This window comes from Anomaloglossus baeobatrachus, chromosome 4 (genome assembly GCF_048569485.1).
Source record: "Anomaloglossus baeobatrachus isolate aAnoBae1 chromosome 4, aAnoBae1.hap1, whole genome shotgun sequence".
Lineage (NCBI taxonomy): Eukaryota > Metazoa > Chordata > Amphibia > Anura > Aromobatidae > Anomaloglossus > Anomaloglossus baeobatrachus.
Genome location: NC_134356.1, coordinates 296,808,552 through 296,827,493, shown reverse-complemented (window position 1 = coordinate 296,827,493; position 18,942 = coordinate 296,808,552). Strand labels below are relative to the sequence as shown.

Below are 18,942 nucleotides of genomic sequence, written 5' to 3'. Positions count from 1 at the left end.
GCTCCTTGCTCTCCTAGGTACAGTACACATCGGGTTAATTAACCCGATGTGTACTGCAGCTACATGTCACAGTGCAGAGAGCAGGGAGCCGCGCACACTGCTTAGCGCTGGCTCCTTGCTCTCCTTGCTACAGTACACATCGGGTTAATTACCCGATGTGTACTGCAGCCACATGTGCACAGAGCAGGAGCCGGCACTGGCAGCAAGAGCGGAGGCTGGTAACGAAGGTAAATATCGGGTAACCAGGGAAAGGTCTTCCCTTTTTTTACCCGATGTTTACGCTGGTTACAGCTTTCCGCAGCTGCCAGACGCCGGCTCCTGCTCCCTGCTCGCTTCATGTTGTCGCTCTCTCGCTGTCACACACAGCGATGTGTGTGTCACAGCGGGAGAGTGACGACCAAAAAATGAAGCTGGACATTCAGGAACGACCGACGACCTCACAGCAGGGGCCAGGTCGTTGCTGGATGTCACACACAGCGACAGCGACGGGACGTCGCTGCAACATCACAGAAAATGGTGACGTAGCAGCGACGTCGTTGTCGTTGTCGCTGTGTGTGACACCAGCTTTAGGCCAGCATTAGATAGTTTGTTGTACATCTCTGACTAGTTGCTATGAAAAGCTTGAGAAACTCCCTCTTAAATTACCTTCCACTTTTTTAGTGTACATAAAAAAATAGATAACACACAGATGGTAAACAAAATGCACAAAACATAGAGATTAAAATGGACCATCAAATGAGTCTTAAAAGGTTGATTTTTGTGGATGCAAAATTGATGCAAAAACGTGCGAATAAGGTGTAAAAGAGAAAGAAAAATTCTGACAAATGTTAGAAGAGTGAGTACTTTCATTTTTAAAATACCTAAACATAACTTAATGGGATAACTAGAACACCATTTACTGTATTATGTACATCCATATCACATACATGCATATCTGTAACTGGCGTATAAGGAGGGCATTGCTAATATGCAAGCATCCTGAGGGAGCACATTTCAATATAGGTGACCCTATTCCTTCAAGGAATTTCTAACCTAAAAAGCATTCACAAAGGAAATTTATGCTCATTACCATTTTCTAATGAAAGAAGGGACAAATGTGAAACCTTCATTTAGTAATATTTAATTGTATCATATTTGCTGTAGTATATTTTCACACTGTCTAACTAATAGTACTAACAGCAACGAGAAAAGTGAAGTCCAGGCCTCAGGTGTCGATAAGAAGTGTAGAAACTATATTTCTGGTGGGATTAAATCCATAAAATGGAAAAAGCAAGGAATTATTCTTCCACGATTTGAGCACAGAGTGTGCTCTTAATTAAACAATTAATTTCTAGAACAATAGCCACTGACAACAAAAGTGAGTACACCCAAATTAAAAATGCCCAAATTGTGACAAAATAGCCATTTTTCCTCCCCGGTGCCATGTGACTTATTAGTGTTACCAGGTCTCAAGTGTGAATGGGGAGCAAGTGTGATAAATTTGGTGTTATCACTCACACACTCTCTCATACTGGTCACTGGAAGTAAAATATGGCACCTCATTGCAAAGAATAATTGCTCAACAAGAACAAAAGAATAATTGCTCAACATAAAGATGGCCCAGGCTACAAAAATATTCCCAACACCCTGAAACTGAGCTGCAGCACAGTGGGCAAGACCATGCAACAGTTTAACAAGACAAACTCCACTCTGATCAGGCCTCTCCATGATCAACCAAAGAATTTGCGAGCCCATACTCAGCATCCTATCCAGAGGTTGTCTTTTCAGAATATACATATGCGTGCTTTCAGCATTGCTGCAGAGATTACCAGTCTGGGACGTCCGCCTGTCAGTGCTCGGACCATACATGGCACACTCTATTAAATTGGTCTGTATGTCTGACGTCTCAGAATGAAGCATATTCTAATGATGATGCACAAGACAGCCCACAGACAGTTTGCTTAAGGCAAGCAGTCTAAGGACATAGATAACTAAAACCATTTCCTGTGGTCTGATGAGACCCAGAAAAACGTCATTGTTTCAAATGGTATCAAGCATATGTGGCAGCAACCAGATGAGGAGGACAAAGACAAAGGTGTCCTGACTACAGTCAAGCATGGTGGTGGGAGTGTCATGGTTTGGGGCTGCATGAGTGCTGCCGACTGTGGGGGCTACAGTTCTTTGAGGGAACCATGAATGCCAACATGAACTGTGCCATACTGAAGATTAGGACACCCTTCCTTCATATTCCAACCTGATATTGACCTCAAACACACCTCCAAGATTACCACTGCCTTGCTAAAGAAACTGAGGGTAAAGGTGCTGGACAGGACAAGCATGTCGCCAGACCGAAACCCTATGGAGCATCTGTGGGGCCTCTTCAAACGGAAGGTGGAGGAAAATTTCTCCTTATGCATAGCTGCATAGCAGTAATCTTCTCATGCTGTTTACCACATGATTCAGATTTGGAAGCCTCTGATGAGTTTGTAAAACCATGAAACAATGAAGCAGCTGGTTAGGTTATTAATGCTTCCACCTACATGAAATACACAAATCTACAAATAAAGGTAAGCAATGGGCACCCATACCTGTGACTTATTTGAGTCCCACGTAAACTGGACATGGTTTCTTCTAAATTTTGCCTAAGATCTGCTATATTCTTCACAGTTCTCATTCTCCGCGTTTCTGGATCTTCACCTAGACAAAACAATGACGTTATTATAATACAGGTAAATGTCAATACATATACAATGTAGATTTAACTAAGAAATTATGATTTACAGAGCTTATACGTGTGGCCATAACTAAATATCAAGGTGATTTGTACAACACCAATAAAACTAGATAAATAGGATCAGCAAAATCTTATGGATAATAATAATATCTATTATATAAGTAACAGTCATTACAGTACAGTACAGGCCAGTACAGGCCGCTCCGATGCACTCAGCTGAATCAGAAATAATGACATCCTCTCCTTCAGTTACTTGACTGCTGGAGCCTATGATTGGTTGCAGTGGTCAGGCACCTGAAACAAGTCATCATCAGATACACATCCATTGATTTTCAATTTCAGTCACCGGACTGCTGCAACTAGGTGACCATAGAATGGGACACCATTACTCTCGTATGAACTTGGTCAGTATAGCATACTTTATCGACTGCTTGTTGGGGAACAACCACTTTAAAGCATATCTGTTACAAAATTTCATACTACAAACTGCATACATGATTAAAAAGCTCTTTTCCTGCTAGAACTAGACGTATAAAATGCCCAGTTAAACATCATATTGGAAAATATAATAAAAAAGTAATAATACAAAAATTGTACAGCCATTTTGACATGGATTTTCAAAGAAAGTAAAACAGTCTCGTCAGGTCCTAGGCATCTATTTAATAATGTATAGCATTTGCATTGTGATATCTTGTGTCAGATCTTCTTCATACTTAATTGAAAATTTGGGTGTATGAACCGGAACAGTAAAGCTAGTGTCCAGGGCTCGAAGTCGATCACTGACTTCTCACGGAAGTCCGTGGTTGAGTTCACAGTTTGGATGCTGAATAAATCCTACTGAAGGGCTGCAGTACAGTCAATCAACACACTTTCGGCATGGGGAAGATGCCTGGATACTGCTGGGAACAATATAAATGAAAAAAAATGAGGTGAGGTCCTTCTTATTTTTGATAACCAACTAATGGTTGAGCCACTTGGGCTGCTATTTTTTGGCTGGGAAGAGCCAAATAACCATGGGACTTCCCAGCCTGATAACACCAGCCCCCAGCAGTCTGCTTTATCTTGGCTGATTATCAAAAATAAGGGGGACCCCAGCTGTTTTTTAAAATTATTTATAAATTCCCTATCCACATTTTGTTGCAGGGCAATTGCTTTTATTCTCATTTTGCTTCCTTTTGTCACCCCTAACCCTTATTACAACCATTTTACAGCCCGAAAGTTTGGGTCCCCTTTGACATATATGATGTTTGGGGTCCGGTTTCAAGCTTGGGTTAGGTCCGGTTACCGAACTGAACTTTTAACTAAAGACCGGGTACCAAACCTGGCGAACCAGAACACCCAAGGCTCTGCTCATCCCTACCTATAATAACAAAACATATTTTGAACCATTAAACTAAATGTTAGTCTGGCTTCCATGGTGAGAATATTGAGGCAATTACTGCAGTAGAGTTATACATATAGGCATGCTGACATGGACATCTGACAAAGTAAAAGATTTGGGAACATGGCCAGCAGTAATTAACTGGAAACTGGCACTTACACTGAAGAGAGGGGAAGTGATGAGGCTAAGATTAGACCACCGACAGCCAGACCAAACTCTATTCTAATACTGATGATATTCAGAGCACTCGTTGTGTTATCCTCAATGACACAGCAAAAACTATCATCATTACTGTCACATTTTGTCATGTGTATTCCTATGTTCAGATTTATGACATTTTAAAGTACTTAAAAAAATAGCAGTAAATTATAATAAAAAAAACAAGAATTGTAAAAAAAAAACAAAGGATGGCTTCTATGCTTGACCTGTCTCACATTTATTATAACAAAAGAAACACTGAAAAAGTAGTAATTTATATAGCTCACATGATACATTAATATATGCAATAGATAAGAATTAACCCTTTACATACTTGAAGGGAATACGTCAAGCACTTACAAATATAACTAGATTTTATATCTACAGATACTACATTGCTTTCTGTAGGAAGTAAAATTTATTGTCTATGACCTCTCACAATTTACTGCAGTGATCCCCAATCTAGGGTGGATTGTCCACATTATTAAAAGTTCAGACTTCAGGATTTGTGGAAAGCTGTGTAATATTCACTAAAGCCATTTTAAAGTTATTCAATATTAAAACAAAAAAAACCCCAATCCCTAAAATTGCTAAACTGTTAAAATCTTGACATTTGACGACCACTCTGACTTTTACAGTACATTAAGGGTGTCTTAACTCACCAAGTGATTCACAATACAATGCCTGTTCTAGGTCAACCAGCATGGTCATGATGACTTCTTCATCCAAATAAGCAGTTCCTTCCCGCAAGCAATTGTCCTCGTCTTCCTCAGACCAGCTCTTACGAATATCACACAAGTTAGTATTGGGCTGGCTATCCACAATCTGGGAGCATCCTGCCACTGAAAGCATTAATAAATCTTTATTTCCAGAAAAATGATATGATGACTTCCGGCGTGAGGTAAGATTACAACCGGTAGCCCCATTTTCGTTTTCCCATGATGCAGCAGGAACAAGACTGTGCATAGACTTGGAGAACACCTTTGACAGACAACAAGTAGTCTCTTGAACTTTCTCATCCTTCTGAATGATGTGAAGTTGAGAGTTGGCAGCCTCTTTGTGCCAGCTTGCTTGGTAAGAGAACAGCATGCCATTTTCTGTGCTTTTACTGATAAATGACAGATTTGTCATAGACTTTTGTTTCCTGAGAGAAGCATCTCTTCGGACGTCTTTCTTCTTGACAAGTGGCAATTCAGTTGGGCGTTGCATCTTTCAAAAAAGGTTGAAATTGCTGAGATTTACATGAAGATGATGAGTAAAAAACTTGGCTCCACCTTGCAGGCATGTGCTGTATTGTGCAGAATGAAACACCAAACCCATCTCTGTGCCACAACTGCAGAGGTAATAGTAACGCTGATAGAATCCTAAGAAAATAGATGTAATGCATGTTCCGTCAGCACACCAGTCCAGCCTAGGAGGATAACCCATTTCTCTCTCTCCATCACGCTGCCGGAGATCTTCAAGAGCAATATCTTCATCGTGACAAAATGCTAAATAAGAAATGTCCTATTCTCCTTGTGTATTCTTTGCCTTCTGAAGATGATGTCTCGAAACAGATCCCCAACACTTTATCTGACACAGTGCTGCAAGTACAGTGTGCTCACGTCACTGCTCAATACAAGTGAAGAACAGCTCTGCACAAGTCGTCTGCAAACATTTAGTATTCAACCTGCATCCTGAGATTTGACTCTTCCCGTGCACTGCAGTACATGCTGCTAGCTGCCATGGCAGCGGGCAGCCTCCAGATGAGACCAAGCTGCTGTCCAGGGCACAATGCGACAGGTCGTCTACTTACAAGCCGAAGTTCATATATCCTGTTGTGTCTGCATCTTAAGTAGCAGTTAGTATTCAAAGTGCATGCGTTCTAGTGGGTATAAGGAATCTAGGGTGTGACATCGGGAATCTGAGCAGGCTATCACTCCCATCTGCTATAATACAGGAATTATAGCACTGATGACATGCTTTGTGACAACTGTGTTTTATATCCAGCTTATGGGGCAGACATATTAGTGCAACCTGGGGCCCAAGAGGTAAGGGGGCCCATTTCTACCTCCAAAACAGGTGGAATTGTGCATAATGATGAGCTATTGGACTGCAAAGGGCCTATATATTATTCTGGCACAGGGGCTCTTTTGTGTCCACCTGTGTCCAGCTTACAAGATGATGCATACAGAATGTTTATAATACTACATAGATATGCATTGTTGGTCTGAGAATACACTGCCTTTTACCCAGAAAATCAAATAAAATGGTTTCATAATCAAATTACGGTCCAGTTTTTGCTCCCTCTATAGCATCTGCGGAGTCCAAAAATAAATGTGTGCAGAGGAGAAGTTCACTGTAGTGTCACTGCCTGAAGCAACGCTTTCACATCACAAGTTTACAACAGCAGAAGAATATTCAGATTTTTTATACAAGGAGAATATGTCTTCAATGCACATACAGGGAAAACTAGTTAAAGGGGTTTTCTCACTATCAAAGTTAATTTTAATCAATAGGTCTTGGAATAATAATAATTTCCAAAATTGGATGTGTTTATAAAAATGTTCTGAGATAATCTTATATATATGTCCCTGATATGTACTGGATAATGGCCGTGTCAGACATTATACAGTATATAGACATTACAGCATGGGATCGCAAATAATTATTTCAGGTAAAACAATTTTTAAAAATAGGGAAAATGTTTTAGCTCACAAAAAGAATCATCTATGATCCTGGGCTGTAATGTCTTCATACTCTTTTGCGTCCTCATTGCCGAGGAGCTGTGGTATGATCAGACCATGTCCCTGCACGGTCAGACACGGCCATTACACAGTACATAGTGACGCACTCACGGGGTCGGGGGGTACTCTTCACCGGGCCACAGAGCTTCTCCTGAGACACCGCGGTGGCCTTGCCCGGTTCCGTGACCCCGGGTGTCAATAAAATGGCTGGGGATGGGGACACTGGGGGTAGTTGTTCCTGACACCACCTGTGGTGTGCGGCAAATATCAGCCGTCACTGCGGGACTTTTCTGCTGGGGTGGTTGACAACACAGCTTGGATGGTTCAGCTTTCCACAGGCAGAGCTGTGCCCCAGGGAGGACAGTAGTGGTAGTAGTCGCCTTAAGGTGCAGGGGCGTGATGGTAAGGGCACCAGCAGTGATGGGACGACACAGAAGGTTCAGTTCAAGTTCTTTACTCACTGGTCACACACAGCCATTGGAGTACCGGACTACGCTGTGATGGGCTTCAGCCGATCCCGGATACTTTGGAGGTTGAGGCCGGTGTTTCCTTCTGTGCATCTCCTTACGATGGTTTCCCTCCACCCCAGCTCCTGGGCCATGGGATGGGTCACGGGTGCCTTCTGCACTTCCCGTGAACCCTGGGATTCACCATCTTTTCCTAAGAACCCAGGTCGAGCCTCCGGCTCCAGACCACGGGCCCCAAACTGTTCATGTCTGTGCTTGTTCCTAAGTACGTCCTCACTCAGATGCTGTCCGGTGCTAACTGCTATTGTGTGAAGGATGGCTCCTAACTTCCCCTTGGGGATGCCCTGCCTCCCAGGTCCCTGAACTAGTGGGCATGAGGTCCCATAACTCTTGATGGCCACCCCAGCACGTACCTTAGCCCAATCCCAGTGATAGAACCCCCGTGTTATGTGTTGGTGAATGTGGTTGTGGTTGTTACCAGCAACGACCTCCTCCGTATCCAAGATGAATACTGCACCTTAAGTGAGGTGCAGTACCCTGTGGCACCTGAAGTCGCAGGGGCGCCAGATATAGCAGGGTACATTTACAGTGCCTTGCCAGAGTATTAACCACCTTGGCTTTTTACATATTTTGTTACATTACAACCTATGTTTAAATATTTTTGTAATGTATCAGCACTAAAGAGTCTAAGTTGGGTAGTGAAGTGAGGAAAATATAAGCAAAAATTTTATTTATAGGATAAAATGAATAAGAATTGTCATGTGCATATGTATTCACCCATCTTGCTATGAAGCTCCTAAAAATGTATTGTGCAAGCCATTTCTTTCATAGTTACTTAGTTACTTAGGTTGAAAAAAGACCTAGGTCCATCTAGTTCAACCTTCCTCCACCAGTTCTACATTTGGTCACTAAGTCATTTATAACCAACAATGTTTTGTGTAGTGAGGAAATCATCCAGCCCTTTTTTAAAAGTTGTTATAGTATCTGCCATTACTACCTCTTGTGGTAGGGCATTCCACAGTCTGACTGCTCTAACTGTAAAGAACCCTTTCCTATTTAGCTGCCGGAATCGCTTTTCTTCCACTCGCAGTGTATGCCCCCTGGTCCTTAGTATTGTCTTTGGAAGAAATAAGTCATGTGCCAGTCCTTTATATTGACCACACATGTATTTATACATATAAATGAGATATCCTCTGAGACGTCTTTTTTTCTAAGCTAAACATATCTAACTTTTTCAACCTGTCATCATATGGGAGGCCTTCCATTCCTTGTAGTAGTCTAGTTAGCCGCCTTTGAACTGACTCTAAGGGGCACTTTGCACACTACGACATCGCAGCTGCGATGTCGGTGGGGTCAAATCGAAAGTGACGCACATCCGGCGTCGCAGTCGATATCGTAGTGTGTAAATCCTTTTTGATACGATTAACGAGCGCAAAAGCGTCATTATTGTATCATCGGTGTAGGGCCCGGCATTTCCATGAATTGGGAAATACCGATGTTACGATGTTGTTCCTCATTCCCCACATCGCTGTGTGCGAAACCGCAGGAGCGAGGAACATCTCCTACCTGCGTCCTGCGGCTCACGCCGGCTATGTGGAAAGAAGGAGGTGGGCGGGTTGTTTACGTCCCGCTCATCTCCGCCCCTCCGCTTCTATTGTCCGCCTGCCGTGTGACGTCGATATGACGCCGCTTGACCCGCCCCCTTAATAAGGAGGTGGTTCGCCGGCCAGAGCGATGTCGCAGGGCAGGTGAGTGCATGTGAAGCTGCCGCAGCGATAATGTTCGCTACGGCAGCTATCACCATAATATCGCAGCTGCGACGGGGGCGGGGACTATCGCGCACGACATCGCAGCATTGGCTTGCGATGTCGTAGTGTGCAAATTGCCCCTAACTTCTGAATGTCGTTTTTAAAATGTGGAGCCCAAAACTGGATCCCATATTCCAGATGTGGCCTTACAAGTGATTTATAGAGGGGTAACAATACGTTGGGATCACGGGCTCTAATTTCTCTTTTTATACACCCTAAAATCTTGTTTGCTTTAGCAGCTGCTGCTTGACATTGAGTGCTGCTGCTCAGCTTGTTTGTAATGAGAACACCCAAGTCCTTCTCCTGTTCTGTAGTCCTGAGTTTACTTCCATTTAATGTATACGCAGCTATAGGATTACTCCGTCCTAGGTGAATTACTTTACATTTATCAACATTAAATCTCATTTGCCAAGTATCTGCCCATTCTGACATCTTATCTAGATCTTTTTGTAATATTGTACTATCAAGGTCAGTTTTTAATATCATACATAGTATAGGGTCAGGCTTTGCTGATGACACCAAGCTATCAATCCCATCCACAAGGTCATTAATAAAGAGATTAAACAGAATCGGTCCTAGCACAGATCCCCGGCGGCACCCCACTGCTGACTATAGCCCATTTAGAGAATGTACCATTTATGACTACTCTTTGTTTCCATGTGACTTTCATAAGTCACATGTTTAGTAAAAGGAAGTCCATCTGTGTGCAATCTAAGTGTCACATGGTCTGCCAGTATAGGCACACCTTTTCTGAAAGGCCACAGTGGCTGCGACACCATTAAGCAAGAGGTACTACTAACCAAACAACAGCTTGAAGATCAAGGAGATCTCCAAACAAGTCATAGACAAAGTTTTTGAGAAGTACAAGTCAGGGTTGGGTTCTAAAACAATATCCCAATCTCTCATGATCACCCGGAGCACCATCAAATCCTTTATCATCAAATGAAAAGAACATGGTACCAAAACAAACCTGCTAAGGAAGGGCCGTCCACAAAAACTCCCAGCCCAAGCAAGGAGGGCATTAATCAGAAATGAAGCACAGAGACCAAAGGTAACTGCAGAGGTCCGAAGCAGAGACTGAAGTATCTGTCCATACGACCACAATAAGCCATAAACTCCATAGAGCTGGCCTTTAAGGAAGAGTGACCAGAAAAAAGCCTTTACTTACAGCCCAAAATTGGAAGGCTTATTTTGATTGTGCCAAAAGATGTGGGAGACTCTCCATATGTATGGAGGAAGGTGCTGTGGTCAGATGAGACCAAAATTTAACTTTTTGGCCACCAAGGTAAACACTATGTCTGGAGCTAAACCAACACAGCTCATCACCTCAAGAACACCATCCCCACAGTGAAACAAGGTGGCAGCATCATGCTGTGGGGATGCTTTTTGGCAGCAGGGACAGGGAAAATGGTCTGAGTCGACGGGAAGATGGATGGCGCGGAATACAGGAATATTCTTTAGCAAAACCTGTTTCAGTGTGTCAGTGATTTCAGACTTGCTTGGAGGTTCACCTTCCAACATGACAATGACCCAAAGCACACTTCTATAGGAACACTCGAGTGGTTTAAAGGGAAACAATACATTTGTATTGGAGTGGCCTAATCACAGCCCAGACCTTATTACAATTGAGAATCTGTGGTCAGACTTGAAGATTGCTGTTCACCAGAGGAAACCATTAACGTGAAGGAGCTGGAGCAGTTTTGCTTGGAGAAATAGGCAAAAATCCCAGTGGCAAAATGTGGAAAACTCATAGAGACTTATCCAAAGTGACTTGCAGCTGTAATATACCACAGAAGGAGGCTCTACAAAGTACTGACTTTAGGGAGTGAATAGTTATGCACACTGAAGTATTCAGTTATTTTGTCCTATTTTTTGTTTGCTTCATAATAAAAATAAAACCAAATGTTCACAGTTGTAGGTATGTTCTTTACATGAGCTGAAGGAAACCCTCAGAGAAAAAAAACAGTGAAATTCTAGGTTGTGAGGCAGCAAAAAATGAAAAATCCCTAGGGGGAGAATGCTTACGCAAGGCATGTTATCAAATTATCTCAGCACATGAACATTTTTTTAAACACATCCAATTGTGGAACTTATCATATTCCAAGATCTATTGATGCTTGCTGCAATTTTGATAAAATCATTGTTTTATCTGCTGCAGATCCATAAGTTATCTGATGGCTGAGCTCTGTACAACCCCACACATTACTGATTGGCAGCTTTCTCTGTACATTGTGCATAGGTAGAAAGTTGCCAATAAGTGGTAGCCATGTGGTTGGGCTACATGGCAGCAGGCCATCTACAAGTATTCCTCTAGTGATAGTCTCATTGATAAGTCAGTAATTTTATCAAAAATACAGCAAGCAGCCCAGTAAGTGACACACTGCTGGAATCGGGGTCTCTGTTTCTTAATTATGCTGTTCTCAGATTAGGTAGCAAAAACCTGGTGACAGATTCCCTTTAAACTATTGAAGTTTGTAGAAAAGGGAGGATACGTTGACTTATGAATGTCAATGTAATGAATGCTATTACCCATATTAGAGGCTGTTATGTATAAAAACGGTGTAGACAAAATGTGGAGCAGTCATGTGTACTAACCTCAATCTCCTAAGGAAGATTGGAGAAATAAAAAATTACTTGGTCACCCACTTAATTTATTTTTGCACCACTTCGTATACTGAATACAACCATTTCTGCTCATATATTGGCAGAATACTTTTAACTATGCTAAAAGTTGGAAATATTACTCAAACTTTAGACTCATCTTTACAATATTTTACAGCAACCAACTTAAGCAGAAAACTCATCGCCTGTTTCATGTACACTTCAGAACAAATTACCGTAGATGTTTTGTCTCTTGGTAAGGCTCCAGTATAGTCAGTAGACATCTGTGCCGCTGTTTCTCTTATAATGTGATATACATATCCTACTTTATGCCACCCGCAATGCTCACAAGAAGCAGAATACAGTTCGGAGAATTTCTCCAAGACCGTAAACCCAACCAGGACCCATTATGTCTGCATTGTTTTTTAGAGAAATGCACCTCAGAGATTTATTGACTATACTAAAGACCTACCAAGAAAAGTAAGATGTCTTTAAAAGCATACACCAAATAGGAGGTACATAATATGTCATAAAAGGTTATTACTAGGGATGATCGAATACTTTGATTATTCGGCTTCGCAAATTTTTTCTGAATACCTCGCCGCTATTCGACTATTCGCGAATATTCAATGCACAATGTAAGTCTATTCGGTACTATTCGGGCTTCCTATAGACTTACTTTGTGCATCGAATAGTCGAATTGCGGCGAGGTATTCGGAAAATATTTGCGAAGCCGAATATTTGAGGTATTCGATCATTCCTAGTTATTACGATTGAAATATGTACAATTAAGCAATGGAGTGGAGATCCAGAAAGCGTCCTATACACATGCCAGTTCGGGATACATTCCTCTAGTATATATAACCTAATCCTAAACCAATGTTAAGACCGACTACAGCATAGGAAAAGATACTTGAAACACAGCTAAGCATTAAATATATACCCTGACAAACATACCATAAACAAAGACAACAACAACCTATTTTATGTTTTGAACTTTCTGCTTTCTATGCTCAGATAGTAAATGGCTTTCTGGGTTAGTGGAAGTATGGGATTTCCTCCTAATCTAACACTGAGCTCTTGATCATAAAAATGTCAGTTACTGCATCCTTCTCTTCATGCACCCTCAGTTTGAGAAAGATGAATTCCTATGAAATACAGTGCTCACCATAAATGAGTACATCCTGTTTGAAAAGACAAATTTTAATCAATAACTCACAGAGTAGAAGAACAATATTACAGACCTGTCCCGAATTCACTGAACTTTGTTGTGCTCCGCGTTGGGATTTGCAGGTGGCCCAGCATGCTCCCATATTATTGTCTGCGCTGTGTATATTTAAGGCCCACCAAGACACATATCTGGTGACCTGTTGTTACGTTGTCTGTTCCTCTGTATGCTTAGCAATTGCTTTATTCATCCTTGACCTAATGGTGATGGTTCCTATTGTCTTTGTCCTCTCTTCTTGGTTTACTTGTCTCTAAGTATTTTTCATTCCCGGGTTGTGATTTGCCCAATCACATCCTGGATTGGGTTATGTATTCATTGTTCAACACACTTGCTTGCTGGCTAGACCTCTAGGTCAACTTGTTTCAAAGAGTTCCAGCCCTTTAGCATAGGGGATTACATTTTAGTAAACACCGGTTTAGAGCCTGCGGTTGTTTTCTTTCCAGCACCTATTCCTTTCACCTTATATTCTCTCACTCTGTGTTTTTGTTTTGCTATCCTTTAGAGCACCTTCCTTTTGCATTGTAAACAGTGTGATGGCCTCCCTCTGGTCCTTAAGCAGGTGCAAAAAACCCTTTGATGGCCTTTTAGGAAATCAAGTCCGAGGTAGTGTTGTTAGTTGTGCGGCTAGGTTTTACTAGTGTGCACAAAGACCAGTTGAGGGCAGGCACGTTTTCTCACTATGGAACAGAGGTCTGAAACATGCGGCCCCTGAGGCTGCTTGTTGCGGTCCGCAGACCCCCTGACGATCACGGCCCTATATCGGGGGTCGGCACTGGCAGGGCTTTACTACAGTTGAATCGTTTGTGATGCCACGCAGAGGAGCTTTCCTGCACTATACCAATGGCTGTCGCCCACCAATCAGATGCAAGGAGGTGACATCGCTGTATGATATTACCTCCTTTAATCTGATTGGTGGGTGGCAGCCATTGGTATAGTGCAGACAACTCCTCTGCATGGCACCACAAATGATTCAACTGTAGTAAAGCCATGCTGGCACTGACCCCCGACATAGGGCCGCAACAAGCAGGTAAGGTACGTGCCTACTATTAGGACCTGCTGCATCATGGACGCGGCGGGTCCTGACCTGCGGGGTTGCAAGTCTCCTCCACAAGAGACTGCAGCTACCTGTGCCCACGATCTGGGTTGGAGCGCTGTGGTCTCTTGCTTCTGATCTCCCTACGGAGGCCACATGCAACTCCGCAGCAAACAATTGACATGCTGCAACCTCTGAAAGCCGCACCACAGGTCAGTGTTTGCTGCAGGCCATACACACACAGTGGGCACAGGATTTCTAGAAATCCTATCCACTGTGTTTGAACAGTACAATGCAGCGTTTTGGATGCAGCTGAAGCATGTTGCATATAAAACACTGTGAACTCTGATCATGGGCACGTACCCTAATAAGAGGGAATGGAGGAAAGGTGAGGAGATTTTTTTTTTGCGTGTTACTAAAGGATAGGCACAATACTACAAGGATGGGCACAATACTACAAGGCACAAGGATGGACACAACACCACAAGGATTAACACAACACTACTGGGCACAAGGATGGGCACAATACTACAAGAATGGGCACAATTCTATAGGGCACAAGGATGAGCACAATACTACACGCAGAAGGATGAGAAAAATACTACAAAGATAAGCACAATACTACAGGGCACAAGGATGGGGCACAATACTATGGGGCACAAGGATGAGCACAATACTACAGGACACATGGATGGGCACAATACCACAAGGATGAACACAATACTACTGGGCACAAGGATGGGCAAAATACTACGGGGCAGAAGGATGAGCAAAATACTACAAAGATGGGCACAATAATACAGGGCATAAGGATGGGCACAATACTACAAAGATGGGCACAATACTATAGGGCACAAGAATGAGCATAATACTACAGGGCACAAGGATGGGCATAATACCACAATGATGAGCACAATACTACTGGGCACAATACTATGAGGATGAACACATTACTGCAGGGCACACGGATGGGGGACATTACTGCAGCATGGGGACATTTCTAAAAGATGTTGGCTAAGATTACTACAGTTAGGTCCAGAAATATTTGGACAGTGACACAATTTTCGCGAGTTGGGCTCTGCATGCCACCACATTGGATTTGAAATGAAACCTCTACAACAGAATTCAAGTGCAGATTGTAACGTTTAATTTGAAGGTTTGAACAAAAATATCTGATAGAAATTGTAGGAATTGTACACATTTCTTTACAAACACTCCACATTTTAGGAGGTCAAAAGTAATTGGACAAATAAACCAAACCCAAACAAAATATTTTTATTTTCAATATTTTGTTGCGAATCCTTTGGAGGCAATCACTGCTTTAAGTCTGGAACCCATGGACATCACCAAACGCTGGGTTTCCTCCTTCTTAATGCTTTTCCAGGCCTTTACAGCCGCAGCCTTCAGGTCTTGCTTGTTTGTGGGTCTTTCCGTCTTAAGTCTGGATTTGAGCAAGTGAAATGCATGCTCAATTGGGTTAAGATCTGGTGATTGACTTGGCCATTGCAGAATGTTCCACTTTTTTGCACTCATGAACTCCTGGGTAGCTTTGGCTGTATGCTTAAGGTCATTGTCAATCTTTACTATGAAGCGCCGTCCGATCAACTTTGCGGCATTTGGCTGAATCTGGGCTGAAAGTATATCCCGGTACACTTCAGAATTCATCCGGCTACTCTTGTCTGCTGTTATGTCATCAATAAACACAAGTGACCCAGTGCCATTGAAAGCCATGCATGCCCATGCCATCACGTTGCCTCCACCATGTTTTACAGAGGATGTGGTGTGCCTTGGATCATGTGCCGTTCCCTTTCTTCTCCAAACTTTTTTCTTCCCATCATTCTGGTACAGGTTGATCTTTGTCTCATCTGTCCATAGAATACTTTTCCAGAACTGAGCTGGCTTCATGAGGTGTTTTTCAGCAAATTTAACTCTGGCCTATCTATTTTTGGAATTGATGAATGGTTTGCATCTAGATGTGAACCCTTTGTATTTACTTTCATGGAGTCTTCTCTTTACTGTTGACTTAGAGACAGATACACCTACTTCACTGAGAGTGTTCTGGACTTCAGTTGATGTTGTGAACGGGTTCTTCTTCACCAAAGAAAGTATGCGGCGATCATCCACCACTGTTGTCATCTGTGGACGCCCAGGCCTTTTTGAGTTCCCAAGCTCACCAGTCAATTCCTTTTTTCTCAGAATGTACCCAACTGTTGATTTTGCTACTCCAAGCATGTCTGCTATCTCTCTGATGGATTTTTTCTTTTTTTTCAGCCTCAGGATGTTCTGCTTCACCTCAATTGAGAGTTCCTTAGACCGCATGTTGTCTGGTCACAGCAACAGCTTCCAAATGCAAAACCACACACCTGTAATCAACCCCAGACCTTTTAACTACTTCATTGATTACAGGTTAACGAGGGAGACGCCTTCAGAGTTAATTGCAGCCCTTAGAGTCCCTTGTCCAATTACTTTTGGTCCCTTTAAAAAGAGGAGGCTATGCATTACAGAGCTATGATTCCTATACCCTTTCTCTGATTTGGATGTGAAAACTCTCATATTGCAGCTGGGAGTGTGCACTTTCAGCCCATATTTTATATATAATTGTATTTCTGAACATGTTTTTGTAAACAGCTAAAATAACAAAACTTGTGTCACTGTCCAAATATTTCTGGACCTAACTGTATATGATGCTTCTTTTTGTAAAACAATATTACAAGAAGATGATAAAATGTAAAACAAAAAATCAAAATCAAGCATGAATTTTTTTTTTGCCATTAAAAATGCTTTTTTATATATATATATATATATATATATATATATATATATATATATAAACTTAACTAAACAAAAAAGTGCAGGTTTGTTATAATAAACAAGAAAAACATGTTAAAAATAAGGATCCAAAAGTGTATAGAAAAAAAACATGGAATCATTGAAAATGTCACTTTGTCCTGCAAAGAATGTGGCCCCTCTCGATTTTGTTTTCTATGTGCGGCCCATACACCTAGCTGAGTTTGAGACCCCTTCTACAGAAGGACTTTCCCCTCTTCCATTACCCATGTGTGAGTGTGTGAATGATTATAACAAAGACAGTGATCCTGTGCTCTATCTGCCTGACGGCCTCCAGTGCTTCTGTTGCTTGCTTCACGGCTTCTTGTCTGCAGGCAACCTCCAAGTTGAGCATCACTCTTGACCAGGCACAAAAAGAGGTCGTTCTTGAAGAATGGACATGCTCAAACAATGACATGCTAGCTCCCACTGCCACTTTATTAATTTGTAATTTGGTAAATAAGGAGTTTTTAAGTTTGCAACTAAACAAGATATTACATCAGTATACATAATTTGTTACATTAGCTGCTTCCTATTCAAGTACCCATTTTTATAGGTCAGTTATCAAGAACCCCAACTTCTATTTTGGCATATATTTAACCAGGTTGTTTAGTTAGCATCCCTTTTATAAGGTGAGTATACACATAAAACAAAAATGAGCTGGCTGCACCAAAATTGTGAGGATTGGCCGACAAACAAAAAGAAGTGAGAGAAATTACTGAACATATTGATTTTCAGCATGCCTAATCTGTTGTTATCAAAGTAGATAAACAGTTTCTAATCTCAGATACATACTGAAAAAAATGTGCTTAGTTACGCTCAGTATTTATATTTAATGTTTATGGCACAATCAGAAGAAATAGTTGTGGGTTGGTTTTACAACCCTACAATCCATTCAAGAGACAATCGCAAACTGAACAGTTAGGGAATGTTTCCTGAGATGAGAAGACCAATAATTATAGTTCATCTTCATCTTCCTTCCAGTTTTCTCTTTTATTTTTCTTTACAATGGATTTTTTTTTTTTTATACACATGTGTCATTCCGTAATCCATTTTTTGTGACCTAAAAATGCTTAGAGCCAACATCTGGTTGCACTATTTTGCAGCCCAATGTACTAGAACTGTTTCTTGGTCCAGCAGATGAACCCAATAATTACATTTTATATTTAGCATATTGTATATAATGTAATGTACACCTTCTTATAAACTACAAGAAAATTAGTAGCCACCAAGGGGTGTTTTTTACTTTATAAACACACAGGGTACTATACAATAAATTTCCATGGTAGAAGGTACAGAATCACGTAGCATATAAAGTGGATAAACCTCTAATTGGATGTTAAAATGTGAGGAGAGATGGCCTTATCACACAATGTCTCTATTTGGGAAAGCCTATATAATATGCCCATATCTGCTTAAATTTCCATGCGACCAAATCCTTTTTCATAGGTCTTGTTCCATTAAGATTGTATAAAATTGGACTACCCCAAGACAATTTAGATGGTTGGCAGTCTTTACCAGGCCTGAAATTATGTAATATTACCTACTTAGTACTTAGGAAAGGAAATAGTGCAAAATTATGATGCAGATATTTCCATGTTATTGTGTAGTTGTGATTTTTCTTGTACGAAATGTTCATTTTTTTTACTGCCAATATTATAAGTACAATGCCTAGCCCCGCAGTGTTCGGCTTAAACTCAAGGTAATTTTTAGATAATGGGCTATATTTCAAAAACTCCATTTCCCACCATCTGTTTCTCTTTTATTGAGATCCTAAGAAAGCACATGTTCTTGATTCAGACATGAAAGCCTGATTAGTAGTTTGGCACACTAATAATTAGAATAAGGTTGGAAATGCATGAAGCTAAATCAAAGTTGGAAAATTATTCTAAATAAATCACCTTTGTTATTAATGAATATGTCTTATTATACAGAACAAGAAAGTCAACTTCAAATTTGTC

At 41.4% G+C, this 18,942-nt stretch overlaps 1 protein-coding gene across 11 annotated transcripts in view; it reads right to left on the bottom strand.

Annotated features, from left to right (window-relative positions):
* The window catches only part of NAV3 (neuron navigator 3), a 1,060,193-nt gene that overhangs the window by 197,326 nt on the left and 843,925 nt on the right, over positions 1-18,942 (bottom strand). For 10 of the 11 annotated variants that reach the window (XM_075344930.1, XM_075344922.1, XM_075344924.1 and 7 more), the window contains one exon: positions 2,568-2,676. In XM_075344930.1, coding sequence (XP_075201045.1) covers positions 2,568-2,676 — 109 coding nt within the window. Of the gene's footprint in view, positions 1-2,567; positions 2,677-4,954; positions 6,100-18,942 lie in introns of those variants that run through there. The other variant, XM_075344932.1, reaches the window with a different exon arrangement.